Source organism: Oryctolagus cuniculus, chromosome 19 (genome assembly GCF_051225735.1).
Source record: "Oryctolagus cuniculus isolate XC-2025 breed Fujian yellow rabbit chromosome 19, ASM5122573v1, whole genome shotgun sequence".
Lineage (NCBI taxonomy): Eukaryota > Metazoa > Chordata > Mammalia > Lagomorpha > Leporidae > Oryctolagus > Oryctolagus cuniculus.
In genome coordinates this window covers 13077041-13094100 of record NC_142885.1, presented here as the reverse complement: position 1 = coordinate 13094100, position 17060 = coordinate 13077041, and the positions used below count along the sequence as shown (strand labels likewise).

The following is a 17060-nucleotide window of genomic DNA, read 5'->3' as shown; positions in this document are numbered from 1 at the left end:
TGGGACCCAGTCTCTTGAGCCATCATCTGCTCCCTCCACGATGAGCACTAACAGAGAGCTGGAATCGGAGGCGGAGCCGGGACTGAAACCCAGACACTGGGATGTGGGATGCAGCCATCTCAGGCAGCGAATGAGCATCTTCGGAGGTGGGTCAAGCACTTGATGCAAAGGTGAGGCACAGCTGAGAATCACCGTGGTTACGGGTTGGGTCCACCCCCGCAGGCCGAAAGTCACTGAGGCTGTGGGTCTCAAACTAGAGAGGGCATCAACCTCATCTTGGGGTGGGGGAGGGAGAGGGGCTCACTGTGGCGTCTGTCCCAGCACTTCAGGTTGTACAGACTGAGCATGTCTCTTTTGAACAAGTTCCCAGCGTCTCCTTGAAGGACCACAGCGGGAGGTCCTTTGTTCAAAGAGAGCAGGCCCCATCCAGGCTCTTAGCCCCCATCTGTGATGAGGATCCCCTGGAGAGCTTGCAGAAGGTCCCCTGGGGGTGATGTCAGTGTCACCAGACAGCCAGTTTAGGCCTGAGAGAGCTGGAAGTCCCTGCAAGCCACAACATAATGCTATCCCTTTACCTGTCAATCAAAATGCTTCCTTTCCCAGGATGCACCTGCTGCATCCGGGACCTACATCGGAGGACATGATGACAGTATGGATATTAAGGTCCACGTGGAATTTATGGAGGTGTTGTGAAATTCACAGGTGGCTTCCTTATGTAGAGGCACCCCACCCCCACCTAGTAAGCCACCAATGAGGGAGCTCTCTCTCTCTCTCTCTCTCTCTCTCCACAAACCACAGTTGGAGGTGCTACTTTGCTACTTAAGTGCTCTCTCTCACTCTCTCTCTTCCTTCTCTCCCTCCCTTCGGACAATCCTCTGGCCCACTCATGATGAGTGCTTCTCTCCGTGGGGAGCAACCCACGCTCACACATGAATGTGTGTTCTCTTTCTCACCTGTTGAATAAATCTTGCTGTCACTTTGTGCACCTTGTGCATATGTGCACTTGCAATGCTTCTCTTCGTGTGAGACAAGGGCCTGGAGTCAGGATTAGAAAACTCCTGAGCCCGCGGCACCTGCTCCCCAGGCTGCTTCCCATACAGAGCAACGCAGTGTCTGTGGGAGGGACCGAGGCACCTGCGGTTCAAGTTCCTCAGGCAGCACCGTGCATAGCAGGATTGGGAGCCATCACCCTGGGAAGGTTTCAAAGTTCTGTTGATTTCTGCCTACCTCAAGAGCAGATGAGAACAATGCAGTGGGAGAGAAAGATGACAACAGCAGAGTGGGGTGATGGACCCTAAAGGGTCTGCGCACAGCCCCGGGAGCTCCCTGTCATTAGCCTTGGCACCCATCTTCCTGGTCCAAGAAAATTCATGGAGACAGCAGGGTCCTTGCCCTATGTGGCTGCTGGTGTAGGCAACCAGGTGGAGGCACGGCTGGAGGAGGATGGCTGGCCACCTGCTGGTCTATGCGTGGACCCGAGGGTGGGATAGCAGGACCTGGGTGTGTGTCCTGGGAGGTCGGAGCAGAGCTGTTGTCCTGCTCAGACCACTGTCTGGGGGTGCTGGATTAGTGAAAAGGAGGAGCATTGCATAGGCCTGGAACATGGCCTTGGGTCTTCATGCCAGGCCAGGCACCAATCTGGTAAAAGCCAAGCTCCTTGGGGTGGGTATTTCTTAACAGCATTTAAGGCTCCTCTTTGGACACACATATTCCATATTCCATACCGGACTGCTTGGGTTTGAGTCCTGGCTATTTCTTACCCCAGCTTCCTCTTAATGAACACCCTGGGAGACAGCAGGTGATGGCCCAGGCACTTGGGTTCCTGAGCCCCAGCTGGGAGACCTAGATGGAGTTCCAGGCTCCCGGGCTTGGCCTGGCTCAGGCCTGGCTATTGTGGAGTGAACCAGAGAATGGAAGATCTCATTCTGTCTTTTTTCCCCCCTCGGAGTCTCTGCTTTTTAAATAATGAAACAATAAGCCAAAATGTTCTTTAAAAACAAAAAAAGCCAAACTCCTTGCTAGGGAGAACTTTCCAGATCCAGCCAGGAGGAAGCATGGGTGCGGCTTTGTGACTGTGCCTGCATCACAGACAGCACTCATCTCTCTCCAGAATCACAGGACAAGGACTCAGAGCGAGGCTCCCTCCTTAAGGGAGAGCTTTGTTTTACCGTGGGGGTTTAATTCTCCTTTGGAACACTGGGCAGTGAGCCTTCATGTTTCACTGTCACTATCTTTGTGTGCAGGGGTCAGTTCTTCTGGGGGTGCCCTGGCTGGCTGTCGGCTGTGCAGAGACGGCCTGGGATAAGTAGCCCATGGGAGTACATTTTCATGACTAAGTTTTTGCTCAGGGCAAAAGAGATCTTAAAACACAGACGAGAGAGGATAAAATCGCTGTCTCCCTGGAGGCTCCCTTTGTGCCTAGAATATTCTATCATTTTGGAAATGTAAAATAGTCATGAAAATCTCAGTGATTTCACTTTGCAAGTTTCTTCTAGGAAAGTATATACAATGAAGCATCAAGGAGTGTATTGACTGATCGATTTGAAAGGTGGAGTGACAGAAAGAGGGAGAGAGCTTCCATCCACTGGTTCACTCCCCCTAATGCTTGCAACAGTCAATTCCGGAAGCCAGGAACTACATCTGGATTGCCCACGTGGGTGGCAGGGACCCAACTCGTTGGGCCATCCTCTGCTGCTTTCCCAGGCACTTCAGCACAGAACTGGGTTGGAAGTGCGGCAGCCAGGATTCAAACCGGTATTCAAACCGGATGTCGGTGTTGTTAGCAGGCTGATCTCTGTGCCACAATGCCAGCCCCCAAATGCAACATTTAAAGTGGGGTATCCTAGGGGCTCCTCTGAGATTCTCCCTAATTGGAAACTCAGGCTTTTCGCTAAGGACAACTACCTGGGTGGAAAAAAAAATCTGTGATAGCATTTTTGAGAAGTGAACAAAATAGAGTTAGAGGTTTCCTGGTGCTGGGAGACAGGAGGTCAACCTATTATTGGCCCAAATTCAAGCAGGATCTCGGCTGAGGCCCTGAATCAAGTCACTTCCCTCCCTTGTGGTCCCCTAGGTTTCCTTATCTCTGCGAGGGAATGAGTATCTTTTTTTCTATGTCTAAGAAGCTCAGAGAACATTAAAGATTCCCAAAGCTTAAGCTAAAGTTATGCAATGCCTGCATGCCAATGCTGAGAACTTGGCAAATGGAATCCCCAAGCAATGACACCATTAGCTTGGGTGTCTGCGGAATTTTCATAATTATAACGTCTGCCCACCAGCCGGAAGATAGCGCATATTTCTCACCATATGCTCCACACGCAGTTTGTTTCTCTGATGTCAATCACTCGTCAAAGCCCCACTGCCCAGCCTGCTGCCCCTGGCTGCCCCTGGGGGTCCCAGGATGGAGTCCTCATGGCCTTTTGGCCAAGAAAATGATACGGACAATAAACTGACTCTGTCATCAAAAGAAAAACAAAAGAACTTTTATTTTTGTTCTATTGCATAAATAATGGTAAATTAGACTCTTTTTATACAGATTATATATTTACAGACAAGTTTGGTTAGAGAAAACATCTGATAAATATGGCAGTCAATTTTCCTTTATACACTAAGATAAGAGATTAATAATATATACTCCATTTGGTCAGGAAGTTGCATGCGGAGTTAATTTATATTAATATTTACATTGTATATAAAGATTCCCTTTCAACGAGTCTGCTGACTCGGTCATTACCGAAGGGCAGAGATCACCGAGTTCTACTGCGTGGGAAAACAGTGGGGGTGTGGATGAGGTACAAGGGGAAGTGTGTGATCCGTGACTTGGGTCTCACTGGCTCACTTTGCGTACACGCACCGCCAGGCTCCAATCATCTGATCACCATCGTCCTCAACTGTGCTTCTAGCTCCTCCCACCGCGGTGGGGCGAGCAGTCCAGTCACTGACTTCTGTGCTTTGAGAAACCACTCACGCATGTCTCGAATCTGTGACCACTGGGATCACGGTGACCCCACCCTCACCCCACCCTACAGAGGCTGACCCCTGCCTGGCCAGACTCTGCATCAGATTTCCAGCCAAAGGGCCCTGTGTCTGGTTAGTCTTGGAGAAATAGCTTCTATTGGATTCAGAACTGAGCAAAAACAGCGAAACCCTGCTAAGACGCGACTCAAGGGCTCCCTGCCCACTCAGCTCGGTTTTCAGGGCAGAAATCACATTGTTTTGGCTCTCTGTTGAAGAGGGCAGAGAGAGACACTGGCCTGTGAAAATCAAGGCTCCTTTCTGGTTTGGGAAGAGCAGAAGGGCTTGTTGTACAAACAATGCCTGGGTCCTCAGTATACTTTAGGGCAAAGGGAAACAGGACACAAACCTAGGACGTGGTGTGGGGCAGAAGGGGCCTGCAGCTGCTTTCTTCCTGCTCTGCATCCCCATCACTGCCCAGTCACAGCTACAGCAGGTGCGCGGCTATAGCAGGTGCACGGCTATAGCAGGTGCGCGGCTATAGCGGGTGCGCGGCTACAGCAGGTGCATGGCTACAGCAAGTGCCCCTGATCGATATCACTCCACAGCCACCACAGGTAGCTGGGCACCCAACTCAGACTGCTCATGTAATTCCTGACACTCACCACGGATCACGACTCTTCCTTCTGCAGTGCTGCGAATGACCACAAAAACCACTGCCAGCGAGCAGACTGGCACAGCTGCTCCAGTGGCCAGAAAGGAAGGCAAAGGAGTGAAAATTGTGCTCTTTATCTAGAAGCGTCTAGGGAGAACTTCACACAAGCAGAGACAGGCGTCTTGGAGTCTTTGTTTCACCCTAATCACTCATGCACTCTGCCCCAGGACACCCATCTGAGGGGGCTGTGTCCCCTTTGTGTTCACACAGGTGACCACAAGGACGTAGAACCCCTCTTTGATTCTCACTTGAATCGGCAAGTTCCGAAGGGAATCAACAAATCACTTCTGCCACACACAGCCACTGGCGTCGTTTGGTTGAAAGACCAGGGATCCCAAAAGAGATGCTTTATCATGAGTGTCTCTTGGGACTTGTGCTAAAAAAAAAAGCAGCCGTTGGGTCAGGAATGCAATGTGGGGAGGCGACACGGTGACCCTCCAACAGTGGCTGTCCACTCTGGCTTGTGTATCAAACACAAACAGAATGCTACAAGGGAGGAGCTTTGCTGTTCCTTTCCTCTGACTAAACTGATGAACCAGAGAGAGAAGCCACTCAAAGCAAAGTGGACGGAAGGATCCTGGCCCCTGCCCTTCCCACAGATAGGATGCCCAAGCTTCCAAGTCCTTGCTCTGCTCCCTTGGCCTCTTGGATCCACAGGTCTGAGGCACCAAGAGAGGCACTCTGTGCTTGGCAGGTGTCAGCATCCTTCAGGGATCCTCCAGCGTCTGCTTCCTTTAAACTTGGACGATAACTTCCAACAGTGTGGGAAACACTGGCTCAAAAGTCAACTCACCACCCCGAGGGGAAGAGGTAGAGGAAGTCAGGCCCTGTGCATGGAGGATGCTCAATGGATAAATCACCCATGGTTGGAGTAGGACCAGGGGGCTGGGCTAATTCTGTCCAGATTTTGAGGACTTGTCTCTTTGAGATTAGAAAAAAAAATGGTTTCTTATGGTATCCTTCAAGCCAATTGAAGCAAATTAATGTTGCCTTGAAGACTTTTTGAGCATTAATATTAGGTCCCTGGAGACCAAATAAAGAGCATCTCAAATCAATGTGAAATAGAAACACAGCTGATAACATGGCCATGTGCATTAGCAGTGGGCACAGGCTACCAGGAGGGAGGCTTAGCTGGTTGGTGCACTTGACCTTATTCTTCCAAACCAGCCATCTATTGCAGGGCCACAGAACTGAGGACGGTCCCCTGAGTGACTTAGTCAAAGCAAGTGTGATGTGAAGCTAAACAGTTCTGACACTTAAATTATGGAGACAGGGTCCATAAGAGGCAGCCTGAACCCTCCTCTATTCTCCCATCACTATAAATAATTAACTTGAACAGCTTAGCTGCTGAAGATGGCTTCTTTTCTGTTTCTGACAGTTTTTTTTTTCTTTCTAGGGGAACTGAGCGATCAGGTAGTGAGGGAGGATGGCTAAGACAGGGTCTTTAGGTTCGGGAGCCCTGAAGAGACCACCAACAAAGCTGTGACCTGAGGTGCCTGGTCCTCCATTCCTCCGTGTCATCACAGCATGATGGACAAAGGGGCCTCTTCTGGAAGGGGGGATTCCAGACCCTCCCTGCCTCTCAGTGGAACAGGGTGAATTAGACAATTATGGGGGTCTTTGGAGCGATAATCAGTGCAGTAAATGAACCCACTATGTTTTGAGCCACACATGGCCAGGCCAGCCCTTGGTGGTCACACACTTAATTTTCCAGCTATGCCTTTGTCCCTTCCCAGGCAGGTCGTTAGCTACAGGTTAAGAACAATATGCAAAATTCTCTTTGATTTATAGCCCGAGTCTGGACTTGAGCCTCGTAGGAGGAATTTGAAATAACAGATGACCTTCTCCTCCCAGTCGTGAGATGGATTGCTTTATGATTCAGTGGGAGGGAGGCTGAGACAGTCATTACTGTCCATCTTTCATTAGGTTCTCTGGGATAACCACACCACCATCAGACCATCTGTCACGCGAAATTTGAGAAGGGAGCCAAGTATGGAGAGAAAACAAGACTCTAGCACACATCTTGTTCTCTGCAGATAAAACACCTAGAAACTTCTAGAAACACCACCGGGGCCTGCCTGAGACCACACGTCAATTCAGGTTCATTTAAGTTCATGTTTCTGGCTCGGCAGAGTGAGCTTCTCAACAGGCAAACAGATGCTTTTAAAGATTGCAGCCTGAAAATCTTTTTCGGCCTTCAAGTGTATTTCTGCCTATGTGCCTAGATGAAGGGGCCCTGGGGTTGTGGAATATCGGGTAGAGGGTGTGGGTGAGGAGGGCACCATCGAGCTCACGGGTGGCTCCTGTTCTCCTGAGTCAACAGAGCCACAAGTTCAAATACAGAGAAAAAGGAAGAGAAACCACTGGATTCTTGGAGGGTGATCCCGCCCCCAGCAGGGTGCAGATGGGCGGAGCCAGGGCGCAATCAGAACGGGTATGCTCTTTGAGAGTGTTCCTTAAGAAAATCTTCCCTATTTTTGTGTGCCTTGGCAAACTCCGGGTGGAATGCAAAGGTTGCCATGGCAATACTTTTTTTTTTTTTAACAGATTGGTCACATGGGACCCACGCACGTTCTGGGAGCCACTGCTCAATGTCCCCGATGGGGGGGCTCTGTCTGCATCTGGGATGGTGAGAGACAGTTTCTCTGGGGAGTTAAGGGGGCCAGGCTCTGTTGCCTTTTCTCTCCCAAGTAAAAATGTGCCCCCCAACCCCGGAGGGCATCTACTCCTGCAGTAAGAATGAGTCAGGCTGGGCTTGCCCATGGCCCGGCCATGCCACAGCTGGCAGCCCTTCTTGGAGAGCTGAGCAATCAGGTGTCGAGGGAGAGAAGGGTTCCAGGAAGTCCTGGAGATCATGGACTCTTAGCATTGTGGGGGTCACTGTGGGTTCTGATTTGAGATCCTTACTAACAGGTGTTCTCCAGGGCAGGGCCGTTCTGCAATTCTCCTGCATGGATTCCTGGACAGACTCAGGCAGGGTTGGGCTCCTACGGCTCAGTTCCTGCAGAAGTCATGGGAGTAGGGTTGCCTGTCATCTTACATAGATCTGAGATGCACTGTCTAAGCTAAGCAGCCAGGGGCAAGTCACGGGCACCAGCTCTGAGCCCCAGAGACCAAGGAAGGCCATGAGCTCAGGGCTGCCTCCGCAAGCTGTGTCTCTCGGCCCCTGAGTGTCTTGTGCAAGCTTACTGCATGGGAGATGAGCTTCCAGACTCTCAGCAAGAATTCTGTGGCTTCCTTCCCTAGCACACCCAGAGCGGTGCACTCTTCTTGGGGAGGGTCGCCATTGCTTCCAGGACCTGGGAGAGGAGAAAGTGGTCCCTTTTGGGAAAAGATACTGAGGACTTTGTAGGGGACAGGCTACAGAACTGGTGCCTCTACAGAACTCCCTTTAATCCCCACCCTGGTACAATGGCTAATTTCTGTGTCCATGAACTCTGACCTCTGCCTCCTTTCGGGTCAACAGGCGCCAGTGGGAGGTACAAGAACTTGGAGGAGGGCAGCCTTTGAAGAAGTGCTCACTTCTGTCCGGACGGCCAGCTCAGTGCAGCCTTGCAGTCTCATCCAGGGGAATGGGTCCTGAGTTGCTATTCTGTCTATGTAACATCCTGCACCCCCAGCCACCCCCACTCCCAGGAGGGTGTGGCTTAGGGGTTCAGAGGTCAGCAAAGCGCGGAGAAGCACTTCCCTGCCAGGCTGGCTATGCACTCACTCCCAACCACATACAGCAGGAAGAGGGCGAATTGAGCTGGGCAAAATCATCCAATGGATTAGCATTGTGCACTGGATCTCTTCTGGGTTAGAAATCTCATCCCGAGGGGACCTGGGTAAGTCAGCCGAAGGGAGAGACAGACAGGGGCAGGTGTGAGTTCATGTGGCAGGAGAGGCAGGTGTTGGGGTGGGGGTGGGGGGCTGGATGTGCCAGGTTCCAGGTGAGTCTACAGGGAGATTCTCAGCCCCTGTGTCACTCTTCCCTTGCTATGGCTCAAACCTCTGTGTGACTTGTGCTCATCATGAGTAGTTTCATTCTCACCAAGGTGGGCAAGTTTTTAGAGCTGTCTCCAGGCTGGGGCGGGCAGCTCTCGTATTGGCTGGGTTGAAGTAGAAGACTGAAGCCCCTCGGACACTCCAAGTCTAAGGAAGCAGGGAGGGGGGAAGTGGAGGGGTGAGTAGGCTCCAGGAGGGGTTCAGGTACACACACAAACACACACACACGCACTGTACCCCCAAACCGCCTCCACAGCATTGGGAGGGGAGAGGTCCTGGTTCCTCAATACTGGAAGAAAGGAGGGGGCATGATGCTTTAGGGAGCCATCAGAAAAAGATAGGAGCAAGACAATTCTACTACCAAAATCAAGACCTGAGTATAAAGGGAAATAACACATCCGGAGATTACTGGCTAATCTGCTGATGCGAGTGCGAATTAAACAGTGGTGACTGACAGGGCACCTGGGCAAAGTTGGCAAACGACAGAGCTGATGGGGGTGTTGGAAACCGACCGCCGGAGCCAGTGCCCTCACCTCGCCAAAGGATGTGCAGGCGGGAGTCAGCCAGGTGTCATGGTAGCGAAGCTCATTAAGCTCCCCAGCGCCCCCTGTCTTTCCCCACTGAATCCATGCAGAATTTGAACGCCGGAAGGTTTTTCGGAGAAGCACAGTAGTGTGATCTTCCGCTGGGGAAGACCAACTAACAACGCAAACTCCAGGATGAGGCAAAGGTAAGACGCACGTATGTACATGGATTTTTAACTTAAAGAGGCTGCCAGGCACGACATCCTGGAGCAGGTCCATTGCTCGGGGCGGCTGGGGGTGCAGAGTGAGCAGCTGCCCTGTCGGTCAAGGTCCCTCCTCTTGCTCGAGCCTGGCTGTCTTCCCTTTTTCCCTCCCCCACCCCCCAAAAAAGCGGGGATGAGCCCAGGAGGGAGGACAAGCTACTAGCCAGCCATCAGGGAGGAATGATGTCACACGAGAGGGACCCAGAACTTGATGTCAATAGCGATGCTCACAATCACGCTTCTCTCTCTCTCTCTCTCTCTCTCTCTCTCTCTCTCGGCAGCAACAGGTGCAAAGCTGGGAGAAGGCTCTCTGAAGATTCCAGAATGCTGGTGCGGGGTGGGCTCTAGGAACAGAAAGCCAAGTGCCACGGAACCAACCGAGAGGGCCCCAACTCTGCCCGCCGGAGTCCTGTAGTAAAAGGCAGTAAGAACGGAAGCAGTGGGGGTGCAGCAGCAGACCGCTGGGGGCCGCACCCCATGTCATGGCTTTCCCCTCATGCCTCGGGGGTGGGGAGGTGTGTGGTGGTCTCCACGGGGTGGTGGAAGGAAGCCAAAATAGCACGACCCGAAAGTCAGCCTTTTGCACGCGAGGGTCCACCTTGGGTCGGGGAAGGGTCTCTGCTGACCTGTGGGTTGGACGAAAGGGGAGTGGAGGTGACTGTGTTCACGCCTCTCTCTCGCTCTCCTACGCCACCGGGCCACCTGATGGCCAACCGGAATTTCGAGATGAAAACAAAGTTTTGCTTCGGAGTTACTACTGGCGGTCGAAGCGGAAACTCGGAACTCCTGGCTATTTATTGCATTAGGAAACGAAAACCATTAAAGCGTTGAAGACAGCCCTTGTATGTCCCTGCCAAGGAGATGAAGTTGATCGGCAACCCCGGGTGCGCTGCAGCCTTGGGTCCCGTGCTGAGCCGTGGTCCGAGTCCATCCGTGAGGTCCAGGTCTGCGGTGGGCAGGAGCGGAGACTGCCCGCGGGGCATGCACATGCGCACTAGCTGGCGGCGCGGCGGGGCTGCGGGGGGCTGCGGCTACTCCATACCGCTCCGCAGGATCTGGTTGGCCGCGATCAGCATGACGCTGATGATGAAGGCCATGGCGAAGGCGCAGATGAGGCTCTTCCGCACGCAGGTCTGTCTGTTCTGCTTCTGGGAGTGCACTGGAAGTGGGTGGGGTGGGTGAGGGGACACGTTGGGGAGGGGAGGCGTGGCGGGTTGGAGGAGAGAAGAGAGAGAGATGGCAGTGAGACCAAACGCACCTCTTTCTCAACAAGCCAAGAGCAGGTCCCCCTGTGGGATGGGACTGCTAACATGGAGACAGCCGAGCCCTCATGGGGGCGCTGGGGGAGAGACCGAACATCACAGCTCCGGTAAAACCTCTACGACACAGGCCGTGTGGCTGATGTGACGTTGGAGGTAAGGGAGCAATTTCCAGATAGAACAGAACTAGAGTGACGTTCGGAGCCGGACACCGTATGGAATGTTCCAGAAGGCACCCTGCGGTCACTGCTACGTGTCCCGGATGCAGATGGTGCAAGGGTTGGGTGCTTTGCTGGGAGCACCTGGCCTTCCGTGGCATTGTTCTCTGAGTGCCTCTGGCTTTTTTTTTTTTTTTTTCCTCCCCAGCTGTTCAAACAGTGGCTCTGCAGGAGGGGTCCCTGGACCAGTTGCATTCTGCTTTTCCCTGAAGCTTCGCAGAAATGCAGATTCTCACATAGACTCATGTGGACTGCAGATTATTGGCCAGACCCACTCCAGCTCTGCTGGAACAGCCTACGGGGTAAGGGTCCAGCAATCTCTTTGAGCAGCCCTGCCCACGATGCTGCTAAATTTTTTTTTTTTTGACAGGCAGAGTGGATAGTGAGAGAGAGAGACAGAGAGAAAGGTCTTCCTTTGCCGTTGGTTCACCCTCCAATGACCACCGCGGCTGGCGCGCTGCAGCCGGCGCACCGCGCAGATCCGAAGGCAGGAGCCAGGTGCTTCTCCTGGTCTCCCATGGGGTGCAGGGCCCAAGCACTTGGGCCATCCTCCACTGCCTTCCCAGGCCACAGCAGAGAGCTGGCCTGGAAGAGGGGCAACCGGGACAGAATCCGGTGCCCTGACCGGGACTAGAACCCGGTGTGCTGGCGCCGCTAGGTGGAGGATTAGCCTATTGAGCCGCGGCGCCGGCCATGCTAAAGTTTGAGAAGTGGGGCTTGTGCATGGGTCAGGTGTGAGGCCGGGGATGGGGGTGGGGCCCAAATCTCTCTCTTTCTGGAGCCAGGGGGTTCTGCACCAGGTCCTGTAGTGACCAACATCCCCCCAAGATCCTGACTGAGCAATCAATGCCTTCTCCTATTCTTTCTGTCGCTCCTGCTACATTGCGCACCATCTTTTTTTTTTTTTTTTTATAAAAACTATGCATGTAACACCCTCCCCCCACCCCAAAGACTTAGCTGGGGTTATCAATGGATCAGATATAGCGAGCTGCAAATCACAAGAAAGAAAAGCGTGGACAAGGCGCCCTGGGGTGGAGCAAGTTTCTCTTCTAGGCATCACTGCTCAGACGGGAACCTCAGCTCTACTCTGATGTCACAATTCTGTTCCCTCTACACCTGCTCCTCTCTCCCACCCACCTTCCCCTCCCCCCACACTTCCACTGGTCCTCCCCTCCCCCTTGATGGCCTGCTGGGGACATCTCCTTTGCAGTCCTAGGGACAGGTGGAAACATTGCACTGGCTAGGATGCTATCACTAAAGGGACTCTCAGCTCCACTGCAGAATGAGAAAGTCACATCTCTTTGGGTTTTCCAGGCTCTTCAGAGAAATTAATTAGGCAACTGCTGGGCCCCTGCCTGCAGAGTTTCGGGTTCAGTAGCCCTGGGTGGGGTTATGTGGCGGGAGACAGGAGGGTGTGTGTGTTGAGAAAATCAGACTGGGGAAGATGGTTCATTAGATTCATTTGATTAGATTAAAATAGATTAGATTCACCTGTCAAAGAAGACTGGCAAAAACGAAAGGTTCACCTGTCTCTCCAGAACCTGCAAAAGTTCAATGTCAATGACCTCTCCTCTTTGCCACTACATGGCTCCTTCAAATCCCTGCAAATCGCAGGGAAGAAGCAGGAAGTGGACCATGTTTCCAAAGGCGAATGGAGCTTCCTTAATGGATGACGTCAAACAGTCCCCACTTCCCAGAGAGCACCCCACCCCCACCCCCACCCCCAAGACGCTCCCTATCCAATAGGTGTTGATTGTCCCTGACTCATCTCTTCAGTTGGATCTTGCTGTCTTTAATCCATCTGCATCCATGGGATTTCCGCATCCTTGGGGAGATTTCAAGGATTTGTGGTCCAGTGCTCCACCTGCTGATTGAGTCTGAAACTGTTGCCTGGAGGAAGACAGTTTTGTTGATGGGGAGATGGGCCTCCTCCCAGGAGGGGGAGATGTGGAAAGATGCCAACTATCAGGAAGGAAAAAAGAGGTGATTTGTAGGAAGGACAGAGCTGGGGCAGGCATTGTGGCACAGCGGGGTTAAGCCACTGCTGTTGAAGCCAGCATTCCATATGGGAGTGCTGGGCTAAGTCCCAGCGGCTCCACTTCCAGTCCTGCTCCCTATCGATGCATCCTGGGAGACAGCAGATGATGGTGGCCCAAGTGCTTGGGTCCCTACCATCCACGTGGGAGACCCAGATGGAATTCCTGGCTCCTGGCCCAGCCTTGGCTGTTGCAGGCATTTGGGGAGTGAACCAACCGATGGAAAAAAAAAAATCTCTCCCCTCCACCTGCCTTCTCTTCTCCTCACCCTATCACTCTACCTTTCTAATAAATAAAGTAAATCTTTAAAAAATGAAAAAAAAATTTCAAAAGAAGCTTTCCATATTGGAAAACAAGATGGGTTACATGGAAGTCGCAAACCAGAGGCGGTTCTGGGTCCTGGCTGATTTCTTTTTTTCTTTTTCTTTCTTTCTTTTTTTTTTTTTTTTTTTTTGACAGGCAGAGTGGACAGTGAGAGAGAGAGGGACAGAGAGAAAGGTCTTCCTTTTGCCATTGGTTCACCCTCCAATGGCCGGCGCGTTGCGGCCGGCGCACCGCGCTGATCCGATGGCAGGAGCCAGGTGCTTCTCCTGGTCTCCCATGGGGTGCAGGGCCCAAGCACTTGGGCCATCCTCCTCTGCACTCCTTGGCCACAGCAGAGAGCTGGCCTGGAAGAGGGGCAACCGGGACAGAATCCGGTGCCCTGACTGGGACTAGAACCCGGGGTGCCGGCGCCACAAAGTGGAGGATTAGCCTAGTGAGCCACGGCGCCAGCCCTGGCTGATTTCTACTAATGCATGCTGGGTACCCCCTTGGGGTGGTGATGCCTCTGAGAGCAGCCCTATCCTATTCCATCCCCAGGGCGGATGGAAAGTCAGGAAGAGAACACTGTGCATTTAGAAAGCCGAGGGAGGGTTTTTGTTGAAGGCTTTCTCTGTGAAGCACACTCAGGAAAAAAGGCTAAGCTAAGGGCAGCGGGATTTTACCCCCAGGAGAGCGGCTGCAACTTTGTTCTCTAAATCCTTCAAAGAAGTGGGAGGGAGAGATAAGGAGTGGAGGGAGTGCCTGGAGAATCCAGTTGAACGTATTCCCATTCGCTGGTCACAGTACCTCTGAAACAGATTGCAAGCCGAAGTCTGTACTCACACTTTGTGCCTTGGTGGGACTCATTTTATGCCGAATTCTGGCATGTCCACTAATTATGCGGTATTGCAAGAGGTCATGGCTTTGGGGCTAGTCCAAAGCAAAAATCCCGATCATTCCACATGTTGGTTGTCTGAGCTGGAGCAAAGCAATTTCCTTGGGCCTCAACTTCCTCATCTCTGAAATGGGAGTACTAAGATCTACCTCATTGTGAGGACTAGGGACATATAAATGTACTGGATTATTGTTTGGACTCAAAGAGGGCTAACTCCCTTTTTTGAATCTTTTCCAACATTTCACTTACTGAGTATGCAGTGGGCTGTGAGCAGTGTGTGTTTGTGTGTGTGCAGGATTGCAAGGTGCACATCTCCTAGGAGCTGGATATGTGACCTCCATTGGCTAGATGAAGAGCCTGATGCTCCAAAAAGTAGACTCCAAGGTCACTGGCAACCGAGGTGGGATTAGCCCAGGGCACCAATTCATGTATTTCTTAATAATAACTTAACTCTGGGCCAGCACTGTGGCACAGTGGGTTAAGTTGCAGTCTGCAGTGCTGGCATCTAACATGGGCACTGATTCAAGTCCCAGCTGCTCCAGCTCCCTGCTAATGTGCCTAGGGCAAGCAGTGGAGGATGGCCCAAGTGTCTGGGCCCCTGCCACCCACAAGGGAGACCTGGAAGAAGCTCCTGGCTCTTGGCTTCTGCCTGGCCCAGCCCTGGCCATTACGGCCATTTGGGGAGTGAATTGGCAGATGGAAGATCTCTCTCTCTCTCTCTCTATATATATATATATATCTCTGTCTGCCTCTACCTCTTTCTCTGTAATTCTGACTTATAAATAAATAAATTTTTTTTAAAAGATAATTTAAGGCCTCTCTGGCTATTGCTATGATTTAGGTGAGGTTTGAGTGTCCCCCTAGACATCATGTATTGAGACTTAAGCAGTAAGAGGGCGTGAACTTGAGCCAGTCCTGGTATATTTAGAGGCGGTGCCTTGAGAAGGAAGACTAGGTCAGTAGGGTGCAGCCCCAACGAGTCTACCCTGATGACTTCATTTAAAGCCACAGAACAGAAACATGTATGTTCCCATCATGGGTGGGATGCCACGTTCTGCCCAAAGACTCTGGCATCACCAGACGAGAACTGGGAGTTAAAGTAAGCCTCTTGTCTCCGTAGCACCATTTTGCACCATTTTGCACCATGCCCTACTCCTATTTGCTTTTCCTCTGCTACTCCTAGCCCCCTGGACCCCTGCTCCCTGGCCACCTCTGTTCCAGCCAAGCAGGGGTCTTCCCTGCCCTTTTCCCCCAAGACCCGACCCTGCCAGTACCACCTGCCAGCAGGGTCCTCTGACCGCCCCTGTCCTTTCTCCTGAGCCCAGCAACTGAAATCTCCCTGGAAGTTTCTCAAGGGCTTTCTCCTTTTATTTATTTGCTTGTCGTTAATGGTCTGGCTGTAAATATTTATTTTTCATTCAGCTAGAGTTCACACACCATAAAACTCAACTCTCTTAGTCCAATTCAAGGGCACTGAGCACATTTACAAGGTTGCGTCACCATCACCACTACCTAATTCTAACACATTTCCCTGCACCCAATATCATTCATCCTCATTCTCTTCTCTGCCCAGCCCCAGGCCATAGTGAATCTACTCCGTGTTGCTATGAATTTGCTTATTCTGAACATTCCCCATCAACGGAATCATGCACAACATAGCTTTCAATGATGGGCTTCTTCTTAGAAAGTTTCCTCTGTATTATTGCCTGTATCAATACTTGTTCTTTTTATGGTTAAGTCTTATTCCATTAAATGGATAGACCACATTGTGGTTTTATATTCTATGGCTATTGGAACTAATTCTAATTATGTACAAGTTTGGTTTTTTTTATGGATGGCTGTTTTAATATTTGATTATTTGAAAGGTAGAGTGTCAGAGAGAGAGAGAGAGAGAGAGAAAGAAAGGGAGATCTTACATCTGCTGGTTCACTTCCCAAATGGCTGCAACTCCCAGGGCTGGCCCAAGCCGAAGCCAGGAGCCCAGAACTCCATCCAGGTCTCCCACACGGGTGTTAGGGTTCCAGGTATGCTTGAGCCATCTTCTGCTGTATTCCAAGGCACATCATCAGGGAGCCGAGTCAGGAGAGCAGCTAGAGCTGTCGGCATGGCAGGTGGTACTTAGCCTTCCCCACCACAACTCCTGTCCCCTGGATGTCTGTCTTCAATTCTCTTTGGTGACATTTTTGGATCTCCATTCAGCTTTTACTTTTCTGGAACACATTTTGAAGCTGGTAATCTTTGTGTGAGTGTTTTCCCAATAGCTCGCCAGCTCCAGCTCTCTTTCTAGCAAAGGAGAAGCCCTGGAGGCATTTGGGGATGCAATGGGGGTTGAGGGAGACTGAGGCAGGAGGACACAGGAGTGGGGTCTCCTGTCTTCCCGAAGCTTGTTCACAGAACCCTGCACTGACAGATTCTTGCTGCCTTGGTGGGACCTGGGTTTTAAGCTATGTGATGGACGTGCCCCTTATACTGTACCACGGGGCACAGACAGGCAAGGGCTCAGGAATTTCCCTGGGGACACAGAAATCTGCACAGACCTGGTCACTGACCAGCTGGCCAGGAAGCCTGGAGGAAAGGGTTCTAATCCCCTTGGCTTCCATCTTGATGTTTGGAGACTGGGCTACCTGTCTTGGAGCCATAATCCCTGTGATGTCTGAATGAGTCAAATTGGAATCACAATGATTCCATAGCAGACCTACAGCAGGATCTCTCAGGCAGGATTAGGGGCCTTCGGGATGGTTAAGACACTGCCTGGGATGCCTGCGCCCTTTATCATAGACTGCCTGAGTTTCGGTCCTGGCTCTGCTTCTGAATCCAGCTTCCTGCTAACGTGCACCCTGGGAGACAGCAGGAGGCTCAAATGACGGGGTCCCTGCCACCTACGGGGTCAATCCGGATTGAGTTCC

General features: G+C 51.8%; 1 protein-coding gene across 2 annotated transcripts in view; it reads right to left on the bottom strand.

Moving 5' to 3' along the window:
• Positions 1 to 3460: 3460 nt before the first annotated feature.
• The window catches only part of CALN1 (calneuron 1), a 633785-nt gene continuing 620185 nt past the window's right edge, over positions 3461 to 17060 (bottom strand). For both annotated transcript variants that reach the window (XM_089320670.1, XM_070064500.2), the window contains one exon: positions 3461 to 10602. In XM_089320670.1, the coding sequence (XP_089176796.1) occupies positions 10475 to 10602 (128 nt within the window). In that variant the 3' untranslated portion in view covers positions 3461 to 10474. The remainder of the gene's footprint in view (positions 10603 to 17060) is intronic.